Source organism: Centroberyx affinis, unplaced genomic scaffold, assembly GCF_046629955.1.
Source record: "Centroberyx affinis isolate AG114_WGS23_722 - 3 ecotype Tasmania unplaced genomic scaffold, CSIRO-AGI_Caff_v1 ptg001245l_1, whole genome shotgun sequence".
In the NCBI taxonomy this organism is placed as follows: domain Eukaryota; kingdom Metazoa; phylum Chordata; class Actinopteri; order Beryciformes; family Berycidae; genus Centroberyx; species Centroberyx affinis.
In genome coordinates, this window is record NW_027279756.1 from 382,895 (window position 1) to 404,662 (window position 21,768).

At 42.6% G+C, this 21,768-nt stretch overlaps 2 protein-coding genes across 4 annotated transcripts; one reads left to right on the forward strand and one right to left on the reverse strand.

Moving 5' to 3' along the window:
* The first annotated feature begins 572 nt into the window (after positions 1–572).
* On the forward strand, positions 573–8,005 carry c1ql4a (complement component 1, q subcomponent-like 4). The gene is made up of 2 exons (XM_071524882.1): positions 573–1,124; positions 7,826–8,005. Exons 1-2 carry the CDS (start codon positions 579–581, stop codon positions 8,003–8,005), a joined length of 726 nt encoding a protein of 241 aa, XP_071380983.1. The 5' UTR covers positions 573–578.
* A 3,719-nt stretch (positions 8,006–11,724) lies between these two features.
* LOC139648694 (myosin light polypeptide 6) lies at positions 11,725–19,975 on the reverse strand. 3 transcript variants are annotated; one of them, XM_071524892.1, is made up of 7 exons: positions 18,027–18,131; positions 17,598–17,625; positions 14,953–15,096; positions 14,483–14,656; positions 13,950–14,027; positions 13,458–13,488; positions 11,725–12,348 (listed from the first exon to the last, which is right to left on the reverse strand). In XM_071524892.1, the coding sequence occupies exons 1-6, from the start codon at positions 18,027–18,029 to the stop codon at positions 13,460–13,462; spliced, it is 456 nt and encodes a 151-aa protein (XP_071380993.1). In that variant the 5' UTR covers positions 18,030–18,131; the 3' UTR covers positions 11,725–12,348; positions 13,458–13,459. The 3 variants fall into 3 exon arrangements, with proteins under 3 accessions (XP_071380993.1, XP_071380992.1, XP_071380991.1); XM_071524891.1 differs by lacking the exons at positions 13,458–13,488; positions 17,598–17,625; positions 18,027–18,131 and adding exons at positions 17,357–17,384; positions 19,799–19,975; XM_071524890.1 differs by lacking the exons at positions 13,458–13,488; positions 18,027–18,131 and adding an exon at positions 19,799–19,975.
* Positions 19,976–21,768: the final 1,793 nt, after the last annotated feature.

Here is a 21,768-nt window from a genome sequence, read left to right on the forward strand (position 1 = left end):
AACAACCCTCTTGCTGCCAGTAATGGTTTCTGTTTGATGCTGAAAATTGAAGTGAACTGGAAGACAACAAAGGAGAACAAAGAAGTTGAACCTGACTCAATGAGATGAATTGTGTTTTCTGTAGTGTCATCCCAATTTTTTGTCTAGATTACCTTAAACATTGTGATGTCTAAAGGTTTCATCTTTTCACCCATAGGCGTTTAAACACCTTGTTCCTGGTCCGCTGGGCGTCTTTGTCATCCCTCTTGGATCCCTTCATCCCCCTTTTGTTTCCTTCCTCCCACCGTCAGCTCTGGCTGTCTGCCATCTTGTGTTCTTTCCCGTACTTTGCTCTCATTTTGTGACCTGAGAACCTCATCCTCATCGCACTGCTTATTCTGACATCGGCCCAGTGAAACACCTTTTCTCCCCCGGTCCTCTCCGCATCCTTCTCCACCTTTTCATCCCATAGTGTTTCTCAGAGAGGCTCCATCCTGGCCGGCACTATTCCAGCCAAGGGGGAGGAGGACTTCCTGACGCTGGCTGCCTCTCGGCTCAGCCGCAGGAAACGCGTCATCGGAGCTGCAGTAGGTGTGGCCATGGTTCTCGTGCTGTTGGTGGCCATTCCCCTACTGGTCCACACAACCAAAGGGGGGAGCAGTGGAAGTGCGGGGAGCCATTATGAAATGCTTGGAAGCTGCAGGATGGTATGTGACCCCTACACCACCTCTCAAACTGGCCAGGAGCTGACAGTGGTGTCTCCACCCCCCCAGGATTACTCTGGGCGCAAGACTAAGACTGGGTTCCGCGGGGCTCCGGGGATCATGGGTCCACCAGGAGCACGCGGGCCCCCTGGAGAGCCAGGCAAACCGGGGCCACAGGGGCCCCCGGGTCCAGGTCCTGGTGGCTATGTCCCCTCCCTCTACACTCCCAAGATTGCCTTTTATGCAGGGTTACGCAAGCAGCATGAGGGGAGTGAAGTGCTGAAGTTCGACGATGTGGTGACCAATGTCGGCAACTACTACGAGCCCACCACCGGCAAGTTCACCTGCCCCCTGCCTGGCATCTACTACTTCACCTACCATGTCCTGATGAGGGGCGGTGATGGTACCAGCATGTGGGCAGACCTGAAGAAGAATGGGCAGGTTAGTGTGTGTGTGCTTGCATGCACGTATGTGTGTGTACGAGAGAGGGTGCGGGCATGTATGCGTATGCACACACACGAACGTGCAACAGATCCCGCATTTTTTTCCACTGTTGACCATCCCCTCTTACCATTGACTCACATTCACCTCTGTAACATTGAACACTTCAAATTCACAGCACATTCCACTTAGAGGGGTGGAAACATGACAGCCAAAGAATGAAATAGCAATCTTCCTCCTCATTAAGGAGAATTCATGCTTTACACTTTAAAATCGCAGCTACAAATATTTGCATTCCCACATGTACAGTAGCTAAATGACAAGTGGCAGAATGCTGCCGCCGCCAAAGGGAGCAGTCTAATTAGTAAGTATCATACACAGAGCTTGATTATCGCCTAAACAGAAGTGCAAAAGAGCACAGGAGAAATGTCTGTCAGTGCGTGGACCAGTCAGTTTACACCTCAGCTAAATAAATAATGAATGTAAAATTGACAGTCCACTCATCCACTCCCTCATTCCCCAGACACTAATTAAAGACAGAGGGGCTGATGGGGGGAAGAGGAGAGAAGAGGTGGGATAAATCACAGGGATTTCGTCGGAGGACTCCAAATTCAGGAAACATTTTCACAAGTCACTTTTTACATTCATTCATCAAGGACTTCAGACGCAAATACATTCACCACAGACCGCATTTCACACACATGTAGTATGCAGAGGATTGTACGCACAAGCTGATACAGGCTCATACTTACACCTCATCACCACAGTTACGCTACATAAAGCAGATTCAGGATGGTTCATTTAGATTAGAATTCAGTGAGATGTAATAAATGTTAAGAAATTGAATAAATCATTCCATCATTAACCATCATTTGACTGTGTGTGTGTGTGTGTGTGTGTGTGTGTGAAATCACAGAGGCGACCATATGTGTTTACGACTGCCTGTCTAATGTCCTATATTGTCATTCAAGTCACCTGAGCCTGCTAAATCATTCATAAATCTTAGATTAGATCCCCTGATCACCAGCTATGCCTTCCTTTTCTAACCCCTCCCCAGCTTGTTCATTGATTCTCCATTAATTATCTTTTCACTCAGCTCAATTATTTAACCTCGCCTAGGTCCATCTGACACCCATCAGGTGGGCCCCTTAAACAGTTCTGTTAATCAGAGCGCTCACCTAACAGGAATCTACCTCAATTGAGCTACTTGTAGATGAAAATGTCTTGAAAATGAAACGCTACAGAGTGCCTGATCATGTTTGGTGTTATGTTGAAGCCCTGAGGCAGGCGGGTACTCTGCCTGAGGCCATATGAGTGTCAGTCAGTGGCGAGTGTTCACTAAATGGGCACAATGTCTGACAGGCTGCATTCCTGACTGCAGAATCAAACAGCCTGTTTTACCATCGCCGTAGGTGCTGAAGCTTTATCAGATGTATTGTCTGCCCATTGGGGTTTTATAAAACTAAAAAAAAAATATATGGAGTTGCCATAGCCGCAAACATTTGCCACTCTCACTTGTGTTGTAGTTTGTCCACCCAAACAGATAAGGTCATTTATAATCTTGTATTTATTAGGCGGCGAGTCAAAGGGATTGAGAGACTCAGTCAGAATGAATGGAGCACAGGAGACGTGACATGACAGGGACATGCTGAGACGTCCACTACATGACAGCGAAAGGGAGAACAAAATAAGACAAGTGAGTTGATGGAAAGATCAGGGGTGGAGGAGAGGAAGATAGATGACTTAATGGAGGTGTGGAGACAGTGGGCCGGTAGACGAGGCATCGGGGAGGCCGCTGGTGAAGGCCGGGATGAGATCAGGCCTGATGACCAATGGACACCCACTCAACATGTCACGGCTTGACAAGTGATCAAGGCCGACCAGAGAAAGAGAGAAAATTGGTCTGGAAATTGTGTTTATGCACCAATTCAGCGATTCCCGATGCCTGTTCGAGACTGTTTAAAATCACTATACTAATTAATTCTGGGACTACCAATAGATTTCTCCTGGGACTATTTCATATGTAACTCCACCTGTATCTTTGCTAATGACTTTATAAATTGGCATACTGTATTGCCACGTTTGCTCCTGGGCTGTGTGTGGTTGCTGCATGGGTGAAACTAACCAGATGGTAACATGTGACATGAGTGTGGTGTGATGTGATGTCAGAATCTCAGGAGGATTAGCTGACTGTTGCAGGGCTTCCGTGTGATTCCTGCAGATCCATTACCTAAATCCCCACTTTGTAAAGCCTATCTGCTTACACCTCAATCTAACATTCACAAATCATTGCCGGGTGACAGGGACTCGGAGTCGGGGGGATTTGTGATTGAAGGGAGTCACACTTCAGTTGCTTCCATGTGTGCAACAAGACTGTAATTGACTTGCAGGACAATTCCACTTGTGTAATGTGTGTGCTTAGCACTGTTACACTCTATTCTTAACTCAACTAACCAATCCCTATATAATAAATCACATGATTTTCTACAGTATTCGCACAGTTATGAAACAAATAAGAGGCATTTTATCAACTAAACATGCCAACTGTGACAGCTCAGCCAGGGGAGATGATGTGTCCATATCATGTCCTTATGATACTTCATGATTTAATGCTGCATTTAGCCTTCCTCGACTTAAACAGTTGATAATGCACTTACTACTGCTGCCACGGCTATTGTAAATGTATATCCTGCTTAATCACTCTATTACTAATTCATTATCAGAGATATATGGGGTGTATGCTACTTTATATGCCAACTTGGTTGCAAATGTTATTAAGTGAGCACAAGTCTATGCTAATGTCAGCATGCTTTATAAGTTGCCAGGGAGGTGGTAATACGTCATGCTTATCTCCTCAACGGAGCATCTCCCCTTCCCCTCATTAACTGCAGTGAGTCTGTTCATGTATTAATTTATACTCCCATAGTGCTCTGCTGTATATCTATATTTGATATCCTTCATACAATGTGCAAAGTAGACAAATAGATAGGGCCTCAGCTCTGATTTAATCTTACCCTTGTTTTTCACCTGTCACAGGCTCCTTTAATAGCTCAGTTAAAGGTCAAGTTATTTCACACAGTAGTGTTAAAATGTCATCACTCGCTGTAATGACCGGTACCTGTATTAACTTCCCCAGTACAGAGACATAGATATGCTACAGTTGAAATATAATTAGCCTTTGGATTAAAGAGCAGGGAGTTAGATACCTAGCACAATTTGTTCTATAAAGACAAATCAAATGGTTGGCTTTTTTAGTGCATGAAAGAGAAAGGGAGATATTTGAGTTCTTTTGAAGAAAGACGTTCATTTAGGTATCTGGACTCATGCTATACACTAATATTACCATTTATGCACTGTAAAGCACAGGATATAATACCAAATGCCAGGTAATAGCAATCTGAGGGAAAGTTGTATGCTACAGTAGCTTGTCTCCACGTAATCCCAGGCCCTCAGAGGAGAGAGAAAACCTATTCAATAAATATTCTATTTCCACGGCCCACCTTCAACAACAACCCCCCCCCCCCCCCCCCCCCCCCCACTGCCCCCCACGGCCCCCCGCCTGCCTGCCATGTGCTGGGGTCCCTTAGGTAAGTTTAACAGCTACTTTTCTATTGTCTCCGCTCTAAGAGGTCAGTATATCACAGCGAATGAATCCTGTCAGTTTTATTACCAGTGGAGCACGGCACCACAGATAAAAAACAAGACTTCATATACCCCCACATCTCCCTGGTCTCACAAAATAGCCTCGCTTGATCAGTCTGTTACTCTAGCCCCCCCCCACCACCCTCAACCCTCTGGCCCTTGTTTTTGTTTTTTCCTCTCTCTCTTTTTTGTCTATCCTTGTCTGTCTTCTGCGCCGCATCTCCGGTTGTATAGAAAATGACACTGCAGCTGCTCCCCGCGCCGCCACCCCTCCCTCCCCCCCTCCTCCCTTCTCGCCTGTGGCCCCCCTATCCTCCCAGGCGTGTTTACCGGAGGCCCTGTAATGAAAGGACCAGGCAGAGACAGAGACAGCCACAGGCGAGCCCCGGGGGCCCCTGCCTCACGACTCACAACCCTCCCAGCCGCGGGATCAGCTCAGTGTGCCGCCTGGTTCACTTGGATCACTCTGTGTCCTCCAGCCGTATCCATCTCCTCTGTCGGCTCCCCATCCTAATCCCACCTCGACTCCCTCATGCCTCTCTGTCTGGGATCTGCATTAATGGATGACTTACATTGTCCCTGCACACATAGGAGCTGTACATCAGCTGAAGCACCAATTCATATATCATGTATTGACAAAATGATTTCTACACTGATTGATGAATATTTGCTCTGTTATACAGAAATCAACAGCGACCCAATGCATTAAGTCATGAGAGTCAGAGAGGGCCTGAGGGGGAAAAGAGCTCCCTCCGTTACACCGTTTGGCAAAATAATGAGCAGGATGACATATGCCTGGTGTCAATAGGAAGTCACAACAACAGCATCATTGTCAGAAGCAGCCAAAGATGCAAATGTGATATTGGCTGTCACTACACATGTCAGACAGAATGACAATATAACCTTTACAGATGACAATGGATTGGTGTCGTTATTTGAGAGAGGGTCTTATGAGGACCTAAGAAAGGCTAAATTATGTTTATTGTATAATTATCCTTATAGGGCCTGTTGAATTAGTCTGATTCTGCAAGAGCTTCTTAAACTGCTGTAGAAATGCCTTAAAAAATTCTGGTAATAAATGTTGTAATATTTATATATACACACTTAAAAAGTCACACTACTCCAGTCAACACAGTCTATTTAAGCACCTGTAACCTACTGACTGTCGATGAGGAAACCTGATAAAGAATGCAGGCGAAATGTGTTGTTCTCTCCTATGTGTTTTGCTGTTGCACTGGAGAACATTAAATATATGAAAATATGAAATGGCACTTCAGTGTGCAGGCTCAAGAGAGCAAATAATTGAATCAGATAGCTTGTTTATGTATGAAGCTATTACCGTAACCACAGGAAGATGTAATACATAGAGTCGACAGAATCCCAGCTCTAATGAAATAGGACTGTTCCTGCAGTGTAACCATAGCTGTGGTCAGTTTTACTGTGTGATAGCTGAGCTGTGAAGCCCCAGGAGATAGACTGCCCCGCTCCCTTAATCAATCTGGTTTAGAGTGGACAGGGACATGCTTAACCGCTGGCCGCCAACATGCTCTGTGTTGGATGCAGCATCCGTGACCTGCATCTCATTTAAGAAGACCTACAGATACTGACCAGGCAGTGGAAAACAACTCCAGGGTTGATACAGGGCAAAATAGATCTGTATAGGGAAAAAGAGCATATTTTCTTAGTTACAGTAATTCAGACTCTGTTGCTCAACGATTGGCTGTTTGCAAATTGATGTGTGTTCGTTGGGGAGAAAGGGCCCCAGTGATGGGGGTGACATGATGGTAGTTGAGTTGCAGATCATATTCTGTGGCTGTCATGGAGATGTGCGTGGCTTGTCTGGCGGCTGACAGAGATTGAGTGCTCCCAGCGTGGATGGACACTGAGCCAGACACAAGGCCACTGATGGCTGACATATGTCTGATGATTGGAGTTGCTACACCAGAATTATTGATATATCCTACTTAGGAGGTTTTTAGGAATGCAGCCTAGCGTATAATTACACTTTGCATTTGTCAAAAAAAAAAAAAAGTAGTACAACAATGAAATGTTTGTACAGGATGTTAAAAGGTTTGTACAGCAAAAAGTAATGTAACCATTCCTTTAGATTTCTCTTATTAAAAATACTTATTCAGCAGTGTGCATGAAGCTGCATGAATGTTTTGTAAGGTCTGCATATATACTTTATAAATAAGCCCCTTACATTTCATGTGGGTTACACTCCAATCTTTATAAAACATTCAATGATGTAGCAATGTAAGCTTGGCAGGTTGCTTATAAAATTTAAAGCCTCTGAAATAGTAACGGAACAAATCCTCTGTTTCCACTAGAATTGTAACTCAATCTAGGCATGTGTGTTTAAATGTCCACATGAGTAAACCCAATTAAATGTGTTAACAAACAAGTAAAGATCCACTGCCGCTGGGTCAATAAGACCAAACGCACAAACAGCATGCAAATGTGAAACTGTCTGGCTCGGGCATAGCCACTCAATATCATGCATATTGAGCTGGCCTAGCATCATAAGCAACAGGTCAATACCTAGTGAAGATAGTTTTGCTCTTTTCCAGGACTAGGTAGCTTCCCCATAGACAATCTGTTGTCCCCTGTGACTCGGCTTATCTCCACAACCCAATCAGATCTCCATCCTCAATCCTTAACTCTGAGCCGAAGCCACAGCAGAGCTGTCCAGCTGATCAATAAGAGGCAGAATGGCTGTATTCTCAGTCCAGCTCTGGGCTCAGAGGTCACAGTTCCATCCATCTGTTTATCAAGCATGTAGACCTCATCAGGAGGTGATGTCAGACTTGTGAGCTCCTCGTTTGAAGGCTGTTGATAGTTGATGGTGATCAAGGATGAAAAAGGAAAATGTTGCCAAGGGAGTCAATGAGAGGTGTGTTGGTTTTAGTAGTAGTAGTAGTTTAAGGATAGATTGTGATTTTAAAGACAAGAGCTGTTGAGTTTGGGAAGGTTGAGTGAGTGGCGGTGACATTTGCAAGTGTTTGTTCGGCTCCGTCCATGTTCTAATTGTCAGTGTGTGTGTCCTCTGTGGGTGACAGGTAAGAGCCAGCGCCATCGCTCAGGACGCTGATCAGAATTACGACTACGCCTCCAACAGTGTGATCCTGCATTTGGACGTGGGCGATGAGGTGTGTGTGCAGCTGGACGGAGGGAAGGTCCATGGAGGAAACACAAACAAGTACAGCACCTTCTCCGGCTTCCTCATCTACCCAGACTGAACCGAATCACACTAAGAGAGAATGGAGTGGTTAGAAAAAACACCAACATGCACATATGCATATGCGGACACACGCAGACACACACATACACACTGACTCATATGCACACATAAGCATGCACACACACTTACACATACACAAACACAGATGCGCGCACGTGGAGATACCTGCAAGTGCATGCATGTGCACACATACACACACATGCACGCATGCGCGCAAGCACACACACACATACACACCCTGAGATTAAAACAGACTACAAAGGCGTGGATCGAGTGAAAACCTGAGAGATAAGTGGAATTAAGTGGAATCGTGTGATATCGAGCCAATCATCATGACCAAGTGCATTTATTGACCCCTTGTGTGTGTAAATATGAATTTCAGAATATGTACAGTATAGGTGCACGTTGTGGCTCTGAAATATCCAACATATTTTAACGTGTTCCATATTAACTGACATTGTGAAATCTACAATATAACCAACACCGTCAGTCTGTTTGTTCTTTAATGCAGTCATGGTGTTGAGGTTGGCGTTAGCTAGTCAAGATTACTGAGCTGGGGCAAAGGCGCACCTTCTGTAATCCAACCTTTACATACATTTACCTGCTGTACATTCCCATGGCCTCTGATCACATGGCCTGCCCATCTTTCGCAACTCTGCTTTACCAAATATTCCTCCCCTGTGCTTCAAATTGAAATACCTCAGTGGAAATAAATAAAATCCCTGTTGTGAATCACCCTGCATCGGGACGACGCGGAACGAAATATGGCCATCTGAATAAACACAGATGGACGACCTTCCTTTCCTGTTCACACCATGACACAGGATATCACATGGCAAGATAAAACAAAAACATATTATAAAGCAGCACAACGCAACACATTTTGTGGATGTCAGTTGAGTTGTGTGTTCTAATTGCCAAGTGCATTATTGACTCCTTGTGTGTGTGTGCGTGTGTGTGTGTGTGTGTGTGTGAGTGTGTGTGTGCGCATGTGAGTGTGTGTGTGTGTGTGTGTGTGAGTGGATATGGACGTAGATACTGTACAAGCAGTGTAGATGTGACAGCTGCAGTGTTTTACTTACATTAAATGTTGTACAATACATTACAGCCATGATACTGTAATCACGCTGCCATACCCACTTTAGTGCATTATTTTTGAGGAACCCTTTCAAAGTAACATCTTATGTATAAACACTGTAATCTTGGGATGGGATACCCGATATGCTGAATAGGTTGAGTAGACAATTGCTATTAAAATATCTATATCAGCACTGTCCATTTCTCTGTTCTTACGTGTTGTTTTGGGGTGGTGAAGGTCAGGGCTGAATAAAGGTTTATACATTGACATTCACACACACACACACACACACACACACACTCACATGGACACATATACATTCACACACCCTTATTCAGTTTTATTTGGAGTGAGCACATGGACTGTCTCTGCTGAATTGGATATATGGCATGACTGTGTGGAATTAGAGGGACTGGGATCGAAGCAACAATGGCTGACCAGAGCCACCGCCTGCTGCACCATGGATTTCCAATATGTCTTAAGACACTGCCTAAGACGCAAACATTAATATATTGATCTGAGCTTATAATACACCCAAGCTCTACAAAATCCAGCCAATATGTACATTTTAAATGGAACAATATCTTCACCAATTGTACAAACACAAAGAAAGTTGGTCCAGTGTTTGATGCTTGCTTGAAATTCTTTAATGAGGATTTGAACCAGCATACTAAAATATTATTTTTTTTTTGCACAGCCTTACAATGACAAGAAATAAATCTAGGGAATCGGTGGAATGCTCCTCAAATAATGATGGTATTTTTCTCTCAACCCAGTGGTATTCCCCACAGAGACTTTAGAGAAATACACGCACACTCACATTTGTCCAGCTTCTTCTGGTGAATCTATATTTCTGAATACATATGTTTAGAGCCATGGTAAATAGTTTAAAATGTCCAACATATTAGTGACCTATTAAATTTGATAAAATTAATCAAACCTTTTTATTATTTTGTGTCTCTTTGTATGTTGATCATCAATATCAGTCTCTTATAGTATAATTTTTCAGCAAATTCAGTAAGGTAATAGGTTGCTCTTCCTATTTCATTAGTTCTCTATTAGCTTGAATAGATGGAACTAGCTTTTCTCTAATAGAAATAATTGTTCATGCGTAATAGCTTTGAGGTGAATTATCTTAACATTGCAACATACTTGTGTCTAGCATAGCATGAACTGAGATAAATACTATATTTGATCCATTTGTGCAATTTAATTAGTTTCATATGATATACAAACTGTTCAAAAATACAGTAACAATCATTATACCTAAACACCATTATGCTTAAATAAAACATGTCTCCTAACAATATTTGATATCATGTGTGATATAAGGTTATGGTGCTGAATTCAAAATAGATCACAAAAATACATTTTAATTTTCTTTTCTATACACATATGCACCTGTTCATTCCAAAGACTCATCATTTACAATTTACACCTTTTAACAGTTCTCAAACCAGGGGGAGGCAGACATCATCTCATGTAAAACAGACAGGATCTTGAATTCTACCTAGGTCATTGGCAAAAAAAAAGAGGAGGGAAATGTCTAATTAGAGTTGAGAGCTGATGGCATTCTGGATTTAAAGGCTTTGGTGAATCTGTTGCTTCTGAGCGGAGGAAGAGGGATGTAGCCGTACCATGCCTGGGCCCAGCCTCCTGGCTCTCTCTCCTGGCAGATTCCAGTTGAAAGTTAATTGGACGGGGAGAGGTCTGAGACAGGCTGCACTGAGGCCCATTAGTGATTCCCCTGTCGAATGCAGAGCCACGAGGATCACAGACTCACAAATAGGCGGATTAAAATAATCAATAGACTTGACTTCCATCGAACACACACACACACACACACACACGCATGCACACAGAGTAATTAGTGGACAACCTATTCAGCAGTGGACTATGATACCCCCCTGAACCTTACCTCACACACATAAGCTCCACACTGCAATAGCTGTGGGGCCTAATGAGGGGAAATAGTTGTGTCTGCTTGTGAGGAGAATGAAGAAAAGGTCAGGGAGCCACCAAACAGCATTCTGCTGGTCATATCCTAGCGCTTTGTCACCAAATCATTTCTATTAAATATTTCAACATGGCCACATAAACTCCAAAAGGCAACCTGTGTTTGACATTGAAATGGCTTCAAAAGCCACATTTAACCTGGGACCACACTGGACATAGCCATTTATGTATAAAAGGCTTAGAGACTCAATTTGCCCAGTGAGCGCCTACTAAGAGGAAAAAAGTTAAATAGAAATTAGATTCTCCTCAGTTTCCTCTTGAGCATCAGAGAAACCTTCCACTCCGTATATAAAGCATGATTTGCTTTATATTCTTGTTAGCTTGATAAATCACAAACAGCTGCTCAAGGTATCCCTTCCTCATACGTTTACATTTAGATATTTTTTTTAATTTGACTCATATTTACTCCAAGGCAATCAACTGAATAGAGCCCTTTCAAATAGCAGATTTCAGCAGCAACACTGCCCTCTTCTGTCAGTGTAAAAATAGTGCAAATACATCCATGCAACGTATATAGTGCCAAATATCCTCACTAAAATCCATTAAAATGAAGCGGCAGCAAATCTTTTTACCTTATTCTATCAAATCAACCTCTGAAAGAAATCAGCACACAACAACCAACATAAGTTTTCAGAAAAAAAAAAACATTTATTTAAATGCGGCAAAAAATGAATGGAAAATTAAAAACATGGGAACCGATGGAAATGTTTTTTTTCTACCTCATGATTGTATGGCTTTTAAACATATTGGTTTACTGCATAGCTCTGGCAGCAGTGAGGGAGGGACATGTTCCCAGCCAAAGCAAGTCTTAGCCAATAATACAGTAGGTCGCTGACAATCACTCTACATACCAATGTCCCAACCAACATCGACACGCTATCAATAATTCTATCATTATACAAAGACAGGTAGTCTTAAGTGCTGCATCTCGGAATGTTATTGCAGACTATGCAAGCACAAAGGCTCCTAATTGCATGCAGGTTGGTCACATGTGTGAATGGGCCTGGCAGCAACAGCCAGGGTCATTTGTGGTCTTAAATGGGGAATGTAAAGGCACTTCTTAAAATAAAAAAATGTGTGAAGATAATCCATGGAAAAAGGCAAGGGGGGGGGGGGGCTGTGGAAGCTAACTGCAAAAAGAGGGTACATGTGACGGGGTAAAAAAGTGAAAAATAAAAAAACAAAAATATAGGGGAAAAAAAGGAATGCTCTTCATCTTCACCCGTTCATGACCATCCTGACCAGTTCTGTGAAGAGAGAGAAGAGAGGGAGACAAACATGAGACCCAAAGCTTATAAGACCGACTCCAACTACAGCATCTGGAGCAAGGTGCCCCTCCTCATCCCACTTTGGTGAGCCAGGGTGGGAGATGCTGCATTTGGAGGACGATCCCCAACATTCTGCCCACTCGTTAGAGGAAAGAAGGAGTTAAGGAGGGGACTGAGAGAAAGAGGTGAGGTAATCATCTCTATCTCCTATTCAGCCAAAGCATATGGATTTGGCCATGTCTAGGATCCAAGAAAAGTTGGTTAGAGAAGCCATCATCGCCGTTTGCTTTCCTCTACTAGAGAAGCAGAGAGAAGGGGAACAAAGGAGCTACAGTCAGATCAGATAGCGCCCAGCTACAAATCAGCTTCCATCAGGACAGAGGAGAGAGAGAACAACCAGCACATGAGCAATTCACTGCCATTATCTGGTTAGTAGAAGGAGGGACTGGTTCACTCTCCCAAAGCTGGTGGATACTCTAATAAAAAACATTTCTATAATACATGATGCTCTATTGTAAACATGTAGAACAGTGTGTGTGTGAAAAGACTGTCACCGAAAGTGGAAAAAAGCCTATTCTAATGTCACCATTCACATGCAAATGTAACTAAAAGAGAGCTGCCTTGTGACCTCCACACCCATCAGTGATAAGGTGGCTCAAATGACTCTAGCCATTGGCCACCAAGCTTCCCCAGCTCTGAGCCCCGAGTGAGACCAGTCGCTTCCCTGTGTGTCTACCATATCCCCCTATATATGGAGGGGATGTCCAGACACATGCAGAGGGGCATGCTGCAGCCAGGGGCCAAGGCAGAAGGCTGCAGGACAGAGAGACAGAACAGCAGGAGGCTACAAATGGGTCAAAGCCTCAGGACTTAAGATGAGAGGGACCACCAGGCTTTCCCCACGGGCAGCTACAGGTCAGATCTACCTTGGGACAGCATATTGTTCTCATGCACGATGGCACTATGGAGAGCAGAACTAGAGCTGATCAGAGTTAAGCTGGCCTAGTGGGAGTGGATTATTAAATGGGGATAAAAAGCAGGAAAGCCTGGGGGTGCCACCTCATGGTATACCCAATGCTCGTACCGACCCTCAGCCTGACATGATGTGGCGGACAAAGGCTGTGGAGGAAGAACAGTGACACAGCATCAACAGTTGATATTCACACAGGGTCATTAATTAACCATGAGAGTCAGGTGAGTGTACATATTATGTAACATGAGACAGTAACCTGGATAGACACCCTCTGCCCACCTCCTCAAAAGAGACTAAATTAAGTTTCAGTTATCAATCAGTTATCAATTGCTTCCAATGGCTGCCTTTAGAATGCCAGCATCTCATACTACCATTTTTTTTCTCTCACACACCCTCTCAGCAGCAGTTACACATTATTTCACATCTCAACACAGCACACATGCAGTGTGTCATGCATGACCAAGGTGTCATAACCATGTTGTCAAGAGCGGTTATGATGGTCAAACTGAGCGGTTTACAGGTTTAAGGCAACGGCATCGCCACACACTGTCAGCCTAATTAGTAGCTAGCATCCCATCCTGTTCCTGTCTATTTCTTTCCCTCTCACCTTCATAATTGATGCAGCCATTTGGATCTTCGTGTCCCGCCAAGAGCGTCTCCACTTCCTCCTCTGTCATCTTCTCACCTACGCGGGTGATATTACCATGAATTCTCAATGTGACAACCAAGGATTTCACATTTCCAGATAAATAAATGGACAATAGAAAAAAAAAACCAAGCACATTCAACAAAAAAAAGTCACTCAGGTGCTAGATTGAGAATAAACAAGCAGAGGAAAAGAATAGACTCCACACACTGGATAGCTCTCGATACAAAATGAATTTATTAACACCGCAGTGAATAAATTCAATGTGAATAAAATAAATGTATTTTGCATCTGGAGCAATCCAGTGTGTGGATTCTATTATTTTTCTCTGCAGATAAATATATGGGCCATGAATAAAATAAAAAGGAAAAATAAAACATTCAGTTACAATATTTTTTAAGTCAATTTCTCTGACATAAATAGTGTGTGTAAAAAATACACCTTAAATAGCTTTTCCAGAGATCTATTAAAAGTGCTGTGAAAATGTAACCTACCTAGCGTGGTGAGGACGTGACGTAGCTCTGCTCCCATTACTGTGCCGTTGCCCTCCTTGTCAAAGACACGCAGTCCCTCGACAAAATCCTCAAAGGAGCCCTGGTCCTTATTCTTAGCAATGGCCTGGAGCATGGGCAAGAACTGCTCAAAGTCTAGCATTTTGTAGTTCATCTCTGCAAAAGACAAGTAAAACAGAATCAATGAGGCAAGTCACAATGAATTTACAGCTACAACACTCATAAAAATGGTGGTCGACAGCACTCCAATTAAAAGATAAGAATTATGAAAAACAAGCCTAAGAAGTCAATACAAATTCTAGACTTTTTCCTAGGGGGAAACTGTACACTGAAAACAGTATCAAATGATTTACAAATAGGACATGATATTCCCATTATATTCCCATTCCTTGCAGACTAATAAAGCAATGACATACTGTATAACCCCAATAAGTTTAGTATCTCCCCCTCACCCTCAGCCTTGGGGTTGCCCAGGACCTTGAGCACCTCAGCGTTGACGGGGTTCTGTCCCAGGGCCCGCATGACGTCCCCACACTGGCTGTAGCTGATCTTCCCATCGCCCGTCCTGTCAAACAGCAGGAAGGCCTCCTTAAACTCTGCGGGGAACACAGACACATGAAGGCTTAGAGCAGGGAATCAATTAGATGCGGAGAGATGAGTCGATATGTATGGAAGGATGATATGGAGATAGGGAGTTAATTGGAAATAAATGAAAATAGAAAAGCGTCAGGACAGATGGTGACAACAAGCAGTCTAGAGAAAGCACAGATCAAGATGAGTGACTTTAGTTTTGTTAATCAATTGGTACTCTTCTTGAAGGCCTACATTTTTAGTTGAACCTCGGTCACCATTATTTTTTTTTACTATTGTAATTGCACTGGCCTATATTGGTCTGTCTTCATCAAGTTGGTTAGATCAACCTGCCCTTTAAAAAGTAAAATGAGCAGGCAGCTCACACAGCACCAGATTGTCAAGCCTTAACAGGTATCATGGGCTGGTCTAGCCAGGATAATTAGAGTGTATTGTTTAAGTGAAATTAGGTTAGAAAAATAGGTGGGGGGAGAAAAATACCTTAGCACTTAATCATGATTCTTTGCAAAAGAAAATAAGACTTTGGCAAGATTAGCCTGCATGTTGTAGGTCTAAACATTAGTAAAACAAATTTCCTACAGATCAACAAATAGTTAAAGGCTTAAACATTAGTTTAATCCTTAGACGTGCTCCACTAAAGTGACCTACAAGTGGAAAGGATAAATTAGAATGATACAGGTCGACTTGTCTTAAATTCCAATCTCAGCCATGTCAAAGCTTCTCCAAACTCCCTGGATATCACAATTAGCACTTAGATTTCTAGCTTGCTGTGAGATTTTAGCAACGGGTGTAATGTTTGACACATACACTCAGAATCAAAACATGCTTCAAGCTTCCAACATTTTACGCTTAGGAGTTATGTTGTGAATGGGATGCTGAAACCTTATTGTCATGTGCATACTGAATGAAGCTTCAACCATCATACTCATACCCACCAGGTTTCAAACCATTTACAGAAAATAGTGCCAAAGATTGAACATAACCAAGGAGTCCACCACATGCAAAATATATATATATTTTTTTTAAAAACCTCACCTAGCTAAACAATCTGCAAATTCATTAATTTGTTTCTGTTGAATGTGCATTTCACTCCAATATTATCTCTAATATCTCATCACTCATTTTATGGTAGCAACCAAAAGACTGACTAATAAGATTAATGCGACAGCAGTTTGACAGAGTGTATTCAGTCATTAGCTCTACCAGTTGGAGCAACAGTCTGTCTGGCAGAATGGTCTCACAGGTGGCTTGGCACAGTTTCTTCTCTACTCTTTAAAAAGCCTCATTTGACACCCCTACTTTTAGCCAACTCCACTCTGATATCAATATTTTATTGTGATGTTGAATAGTCAATAAGGCCTTGAGGTTATCTGAGCCTTCCAAGGCGTTCACATTAACAAGTATTAATGACTATTTTTGTTGTTGTTTAAGTGGAGTAATCTAGCCTTTATCAGCCATGGCGCCATGTTTTCATTTTTTACAAGGTTGATTAATCTAGCTTTATTGTGACATCGGGTAAAGAACGAAACAAAGAGGATCCAAAAAAAAAAAAAAAAAAAGATCTTGCAATCTGAAAAACTGTATTTGGGGATTATGCAATACATAGGCGGACTCTTAAGAGGGCAGGCTGTTTATATAATGGTATGGGATAGGCCATTTAGTGCCAAGCTCAGGCACTGTTGTTAAGTTTTTTCCTGTTCTCAGGAATGTGCCTCTTCCCTTCTGGCCTGTGAGCACTTTTCCCAACACCATATTTGGTATGAGAGGAGTGGAGGAAAGTAGGAGGAGAGTCAGCTAGCAGTAGCCTATTATGTCAACAGTGATTAAACAAACCAGCAGCAGGATGAAAATCATCCACCACTGTGTCCAGCACCAAAAAAGGGCACACTCATGGTGATGACCCGCTTGGAAGATAACAGGCAAATTTTATGGTAAACTGACACAGTCAGGAATGCACAGATCCCAATAGAAAGAACACTTCAGAGAACAGATGTGGCTAAGTTTGGATTTAAGAATGAAATAATTATTGCTATGAATGACTGACCATACATAATAAACAGTGCAACACACAGTCAAAGCTGGTAAGTATTACAACATGATAAATAAATTATGACATATTTCGACGTACCAAGACAGCAGTGCAAAGCAACTCTCACTCACAGAGACACATTATGTTTCTCCAGAAACCAACATGCAGATCACACCCTAAACACTCTGAGATAGCCATCGGTTTTGTGCTAAGATGGTCCCTTATCACTGACTTACCATGAATCTGATCCAGGTTAAACTCAATCTGGAAAGGACAAGCAGTTGCAAGTGGAAAGTGATGAAACAGTACGGAAAGAAAGAAGAACTTAACCACAACTACCGTTAAAGGATGACAGGCGGGCTTAGAGCAGGTGATAGGAGAGAGCTACAGGGCAAAGTGTCATCTGAACCAAGCAAGGATGAAGGCATGCAAAACAAGGAGCATCTGGAAATGTCACAACACAAACTCAAAACTCACCAAGGATTTGATCTTCCGAGAAGTCAGACTGTTCAAAGAGAAATTAGGCTAAATGAAAATGACGGCTTTTGCTACACAGTGCAAAGCTAGCTATCGTTAAGTTAACGAGCTCTAGAGCACATTTTCTAGTTAGTTAGACTTATTGGACCCAAATATTAACTAACACAACACATTCCACAACATCATATCCAGCTAGTTAGGTAGCTTATTGTTATATTAAAAAAGTGTAATTGTTCGCTAACATTAGCTAACCCTGCTAGCTTCACAACTTCCACTTCCGCTAGCGGCTAGCATGCAAGTTGGCGAATCAAAAGATTCTAACTTCATATCTTGCAAAGTTAGACCATCTTCCTAAAGCCATAGCACTAGAAATTAAGACCGTAAGAACGGCGGCTGTGTTTGCTATATCGAGGAAACGGCAAACCCCACCATGTCTGTGTCCGCTGAGGTGTGTCCGAGGCGTCGGCAAACCAAAGAATGTGTGACGGCTCAGCAAGAAGGGCAGGGTAAAGCCTGAGCCCAGCAGTGCGTCATCATAGCTGTGCAGTGCGCACTACGCACAGCACGCAGCAAGGGGGAGCAAGTGTGGCGCATACGGGTCTCTGGTCCGGACCTGGAGTATCTTTGGTGATTCTGATCTCAATGGATGAATGCATGATTGCACTAGGGCATGGCCTGCCAGTTTTAGCAAAGGAACTGGGCATCCGATCGTGCAGGTGTGATGGATCTAAAGTCTGTGATCCATCATGGACTGATGCCCCAACTCTAAAAACCTTAAGTACTATCTTTGCCTAGCAGGAGCTCTGTCCTCCTATCAGGTCTCTGGTCCCACTATGGTCAAAGGCAGGTATCTACTGGGTCAGGGAGGTTATGACATGGCCCACTTATACTCACAGGCTAAATGGGTCAGTCCATAAATCTAGCCTACATAATATGCAGCACACACAAGAGAATAACATACAAAGCATATGGTGATGACAGCAAAGCTAAAGCCCAATTAATGTGCCAAGTCTAATGTGGGCCACACCAATAGACTAGAGCAAGGCCTCCAACTCAAAGCAGTTCTACCTTAATGCATCCAGATTCTTTGACAGTCTGATTGATTGATCTGATTTACCTGATTGACCTACTGTAACATGCCTGCCTTTAACCTGACAAATATGCTATGGTAGTTCCCTATAATGGTGCCCTCAGTAATGTTGAAATGTGTAATGTTTAATTTTCCAGTTAATTGAGATTCAATAGAGATAGAGATACATTTGTCAAGCTCATTTAGCAATGTAAAAAGTTTGACATTTCCACAGACATTCAGTCTATTTCTATAGACATTCAGTCTATGGAAATGTCGCAAGAATGGCCATGATGGTCAAAAAAATATTTATATTGCTTGTATGTTGGAAGTTAAAGATATTTGATATTGGTAGTGATAACCACTATATGCACCACTGCATCATAGCTAAACCTTTAACAACATTGCACAGAACTTGTGATTTGTCTTATGAATGGTTGCCTAAGTCACAGGACAGAAGATTATAAATAGATAGGCCTACTTTCCCTGCATGCAGTTTGTTGTTTTGCCAATGGGGACAAAGTGAAATTGTTGTAGTCTATATTAAAGTAATATGTTTCTCATGCTGAATTTTGAACTGCATTGTTTTTAATATTTGCCTCTTATAGCAACCACAAGTCTGTAGGGCACAAGTTGTACTAATTTAATCGAATCACCCGCATGATGAAATAAAGTTAGAGAAGTAGCACATACTCTAGTAGCAAACAGCCTCTTCCTCCCTAAGGAGGCCACTGACTGACAGGCAGCCTTGCTCTCATCAATGCCCCATTTCTTTTCTTAGCCTGATTCATCCTCATTCCAGATTAATGCTGACATTTTGTCTCTCTAATTAGCCTCAGATTCATAGAAGGCTAGCTGTAAATAATTTTAGAGATATTCTTTTTGAATCATGGCATAATTTGACATCTGATGAATCATTCTGAAACTTCTGAGAGATCATTTACTGTATATCGTTGTCTGAGATTTAAAATGTTTGCTAAGAGAACTAAGCGTTATATTCAACATGAAATGAGCTATTACTTGGTAAACCAGTTAATAAGACCTATTAGATTTCTAAGTATAATCCTAATTTACGAATGCCCACATTAGCTTTGTCACAGACAGTGTAAAGTGCTGCAGACACTCCACTCACCTCCAAGGTGCTGGGGTCAAATGGTGAATCCGAGGGACGCAGCATCCTTGGCTTCTGCTCTGGAGCCGGTCTTGGAGCTGCAGGGGCCGCAGGGAGGCAGGGAAACGGAGGTCCCAGTCTGGGTTGGGCACCTGGTGATGGAGTCTTCTTGATGGAGGGTTCTCTTTTAGGGGCCATTCCTAATGTCCAGGATATCTTAAACTTAGTCCTGCCCTCAGTTCCCTGCACCAGCTGCCGGTGTGGTTGCTGAGAGGAGAGGAGCGGAGGAACCGAGCGATGAAGGAAAGTGTGTCAGATGTGTATATCCTATGAAGGGGCGGGGGGAGGAGTGAGAGGAGGAGGAGGGGGGGGGGGGGGGGTGATGATGCCTGGGGATTGGCAGGTGGATCAGGCAGAGGTGGATGTATGGAGTAGCATGTGAGTGAGTGAAGCGAAGCGTAGGAGGAGTGGAGATGAGAGGGTGAGTGTAAAATAAGGAGGGGGATGGATATAGAGAGAACCAAGCTCAGCTGTATGACTCCAAGCACATGCTTTTATTTGGGTCAGAAGTGTGTGTGTGTGTGGGGGAGTGAAGCAGCAACGAGAAGGATTTTTCTGTCCTATTGCAAGCTCAATACACAACCATTAGCCTGTCTGACATCAGTCTCTTATATCTGTGAAAAGCTGCCAGCAATGATATTACGAACACATATTGTGTGTCTCCTTGATAGGAAGTCAGCTAATAATAGATTGTTCTATTTTGGCTGGTGGAATAATGCATGTTCTCTGCGTCTCTATTCCCCTGATATTCTCTTCCGCCTGCTTCCTGTAGAGCTGCTGACACTGATGCTAGAGGCCCAGAAACAGAGGAATAGGAAGCTAAAGTCATTGGTGGAGTGGGAGTGTAACAATTCAGCCTAAGATTTCAGCCAAATGTAGTCTCTCTAGAATACATTTAACATGGTGGAGGTTGAAGTTTGAATATGGATGATTCATACAGATGATTCTGCCTGTACAAGTGTGCAGGCAACTAGGAGTAGCCTGTGATATTAAACATGCATGCGACATTTTTGCCAAATTGGTTAGTTACCATTGATTGTTTCTGCCAAAATAAGCCAAAATTGTCATTTGGCTTGTTATAGCACAGAGCAATGGAATGAAATTCATGTAAATAAAATCATTTGAAACATCCTTGAAATGAGGAAATATATGAAACAATCTATAAAAATGTTGTATATACTGTAGGTGATAGAGGAACATTCCAGCCAAATGGAGATAGTAGTTCAGATAGTTACCACTAGATGTCAATATCACACAACCACTAGCCTACACGACCACACGAAGGCACTGAATTCAACTCAAATGCAATTCTTTGACAGTTGATTGAATCTTATTTAATGTAATAAATTTAAAGTAACAAGACAATAAGTAGATATTTTATCTTTCAAGAAACAAGGTTAACGAAAAAGTAAGTGAGCTAATCACCATAAAGTAGATTTTTTTTGTCCCTAGGTTTTTAGTTTGGCTGAAATTTGAGATTAAAAGCAGGCTCCACATCTCATATACATGTTTATTTCCTACATTGTTGCTTTACCTAGCTAATCGATATTACATTAGACAAAGTCACAATGTTAATGAAAAATGAAGTCCACTCATTTATTTGTTTTATCTATTTGTCAATTGATTTTATATATCCATCGTGTTTATTTAGTTTATTTATAAGGGGTTTCAAGAATTACATTTTTTTTTCTTAGGGTTTACATTTTTATGTCACTTAGCACAGCAGAGAACAGAGATTTACAACTTCTGGCGTTACTCTGGCCGTTCCTCCAATAATCGATGCTCTCCACTCCTCAGTGGATTTTATGCACAATCCATCGCGCGCTCAATGGGCCTTGAAATCACCGTTTATGTCTCTCGAGCATCAAAACAATAGCGACGTGAGACCCTCGCTGCGAGACCAACGGCACTTCTGGCGCTTTAAAGCAGAT

What these genes read in the sequence shown, in the direction of transcription:
- c1ql4a (XM_071524882.1), top strand. Translation starts at nt 579, where the DNA reads ATGGTTCTCGTGCTGTTGGTGGCCATTCCCCTACTGGTCCACACAACC. An exon ending in ACCTGAAGAAGAATGGGCAG is followed by an intron (nt 1,125 to 7,825) that starts GTTAGTGTGTGT and finishes TGTGGGTGACAG; the next exon opens with GTAAGAGCCAGCGCCATCGC.
- LOC139648694 (XM_071524891.1), bottom strand. Translation starts at nt 19,975, where the DNA reads ATGGCCCCTAAAAGAGAACCCTCCATCAAGAAGACTCCATCACCAGGT. An exon ending in TTGACCCCAGCACCTTGGAG is followed by an intron (nt 17,385 to 19,798) that starts GTGAGTGGAGTG and finishes TGTCCTTTCCAG; the next exon opens with ATTGAGTTTAACCTGGATCA. An exon ending in TCACGTCCTCACCACGCTAG is followed by an intron (nt 14,028 to 14,482) that starts GTAGGTTACATT and finishes TCACCCGCGTAG; the next exon opens with GTGAGAAGATGACAGAGGAG.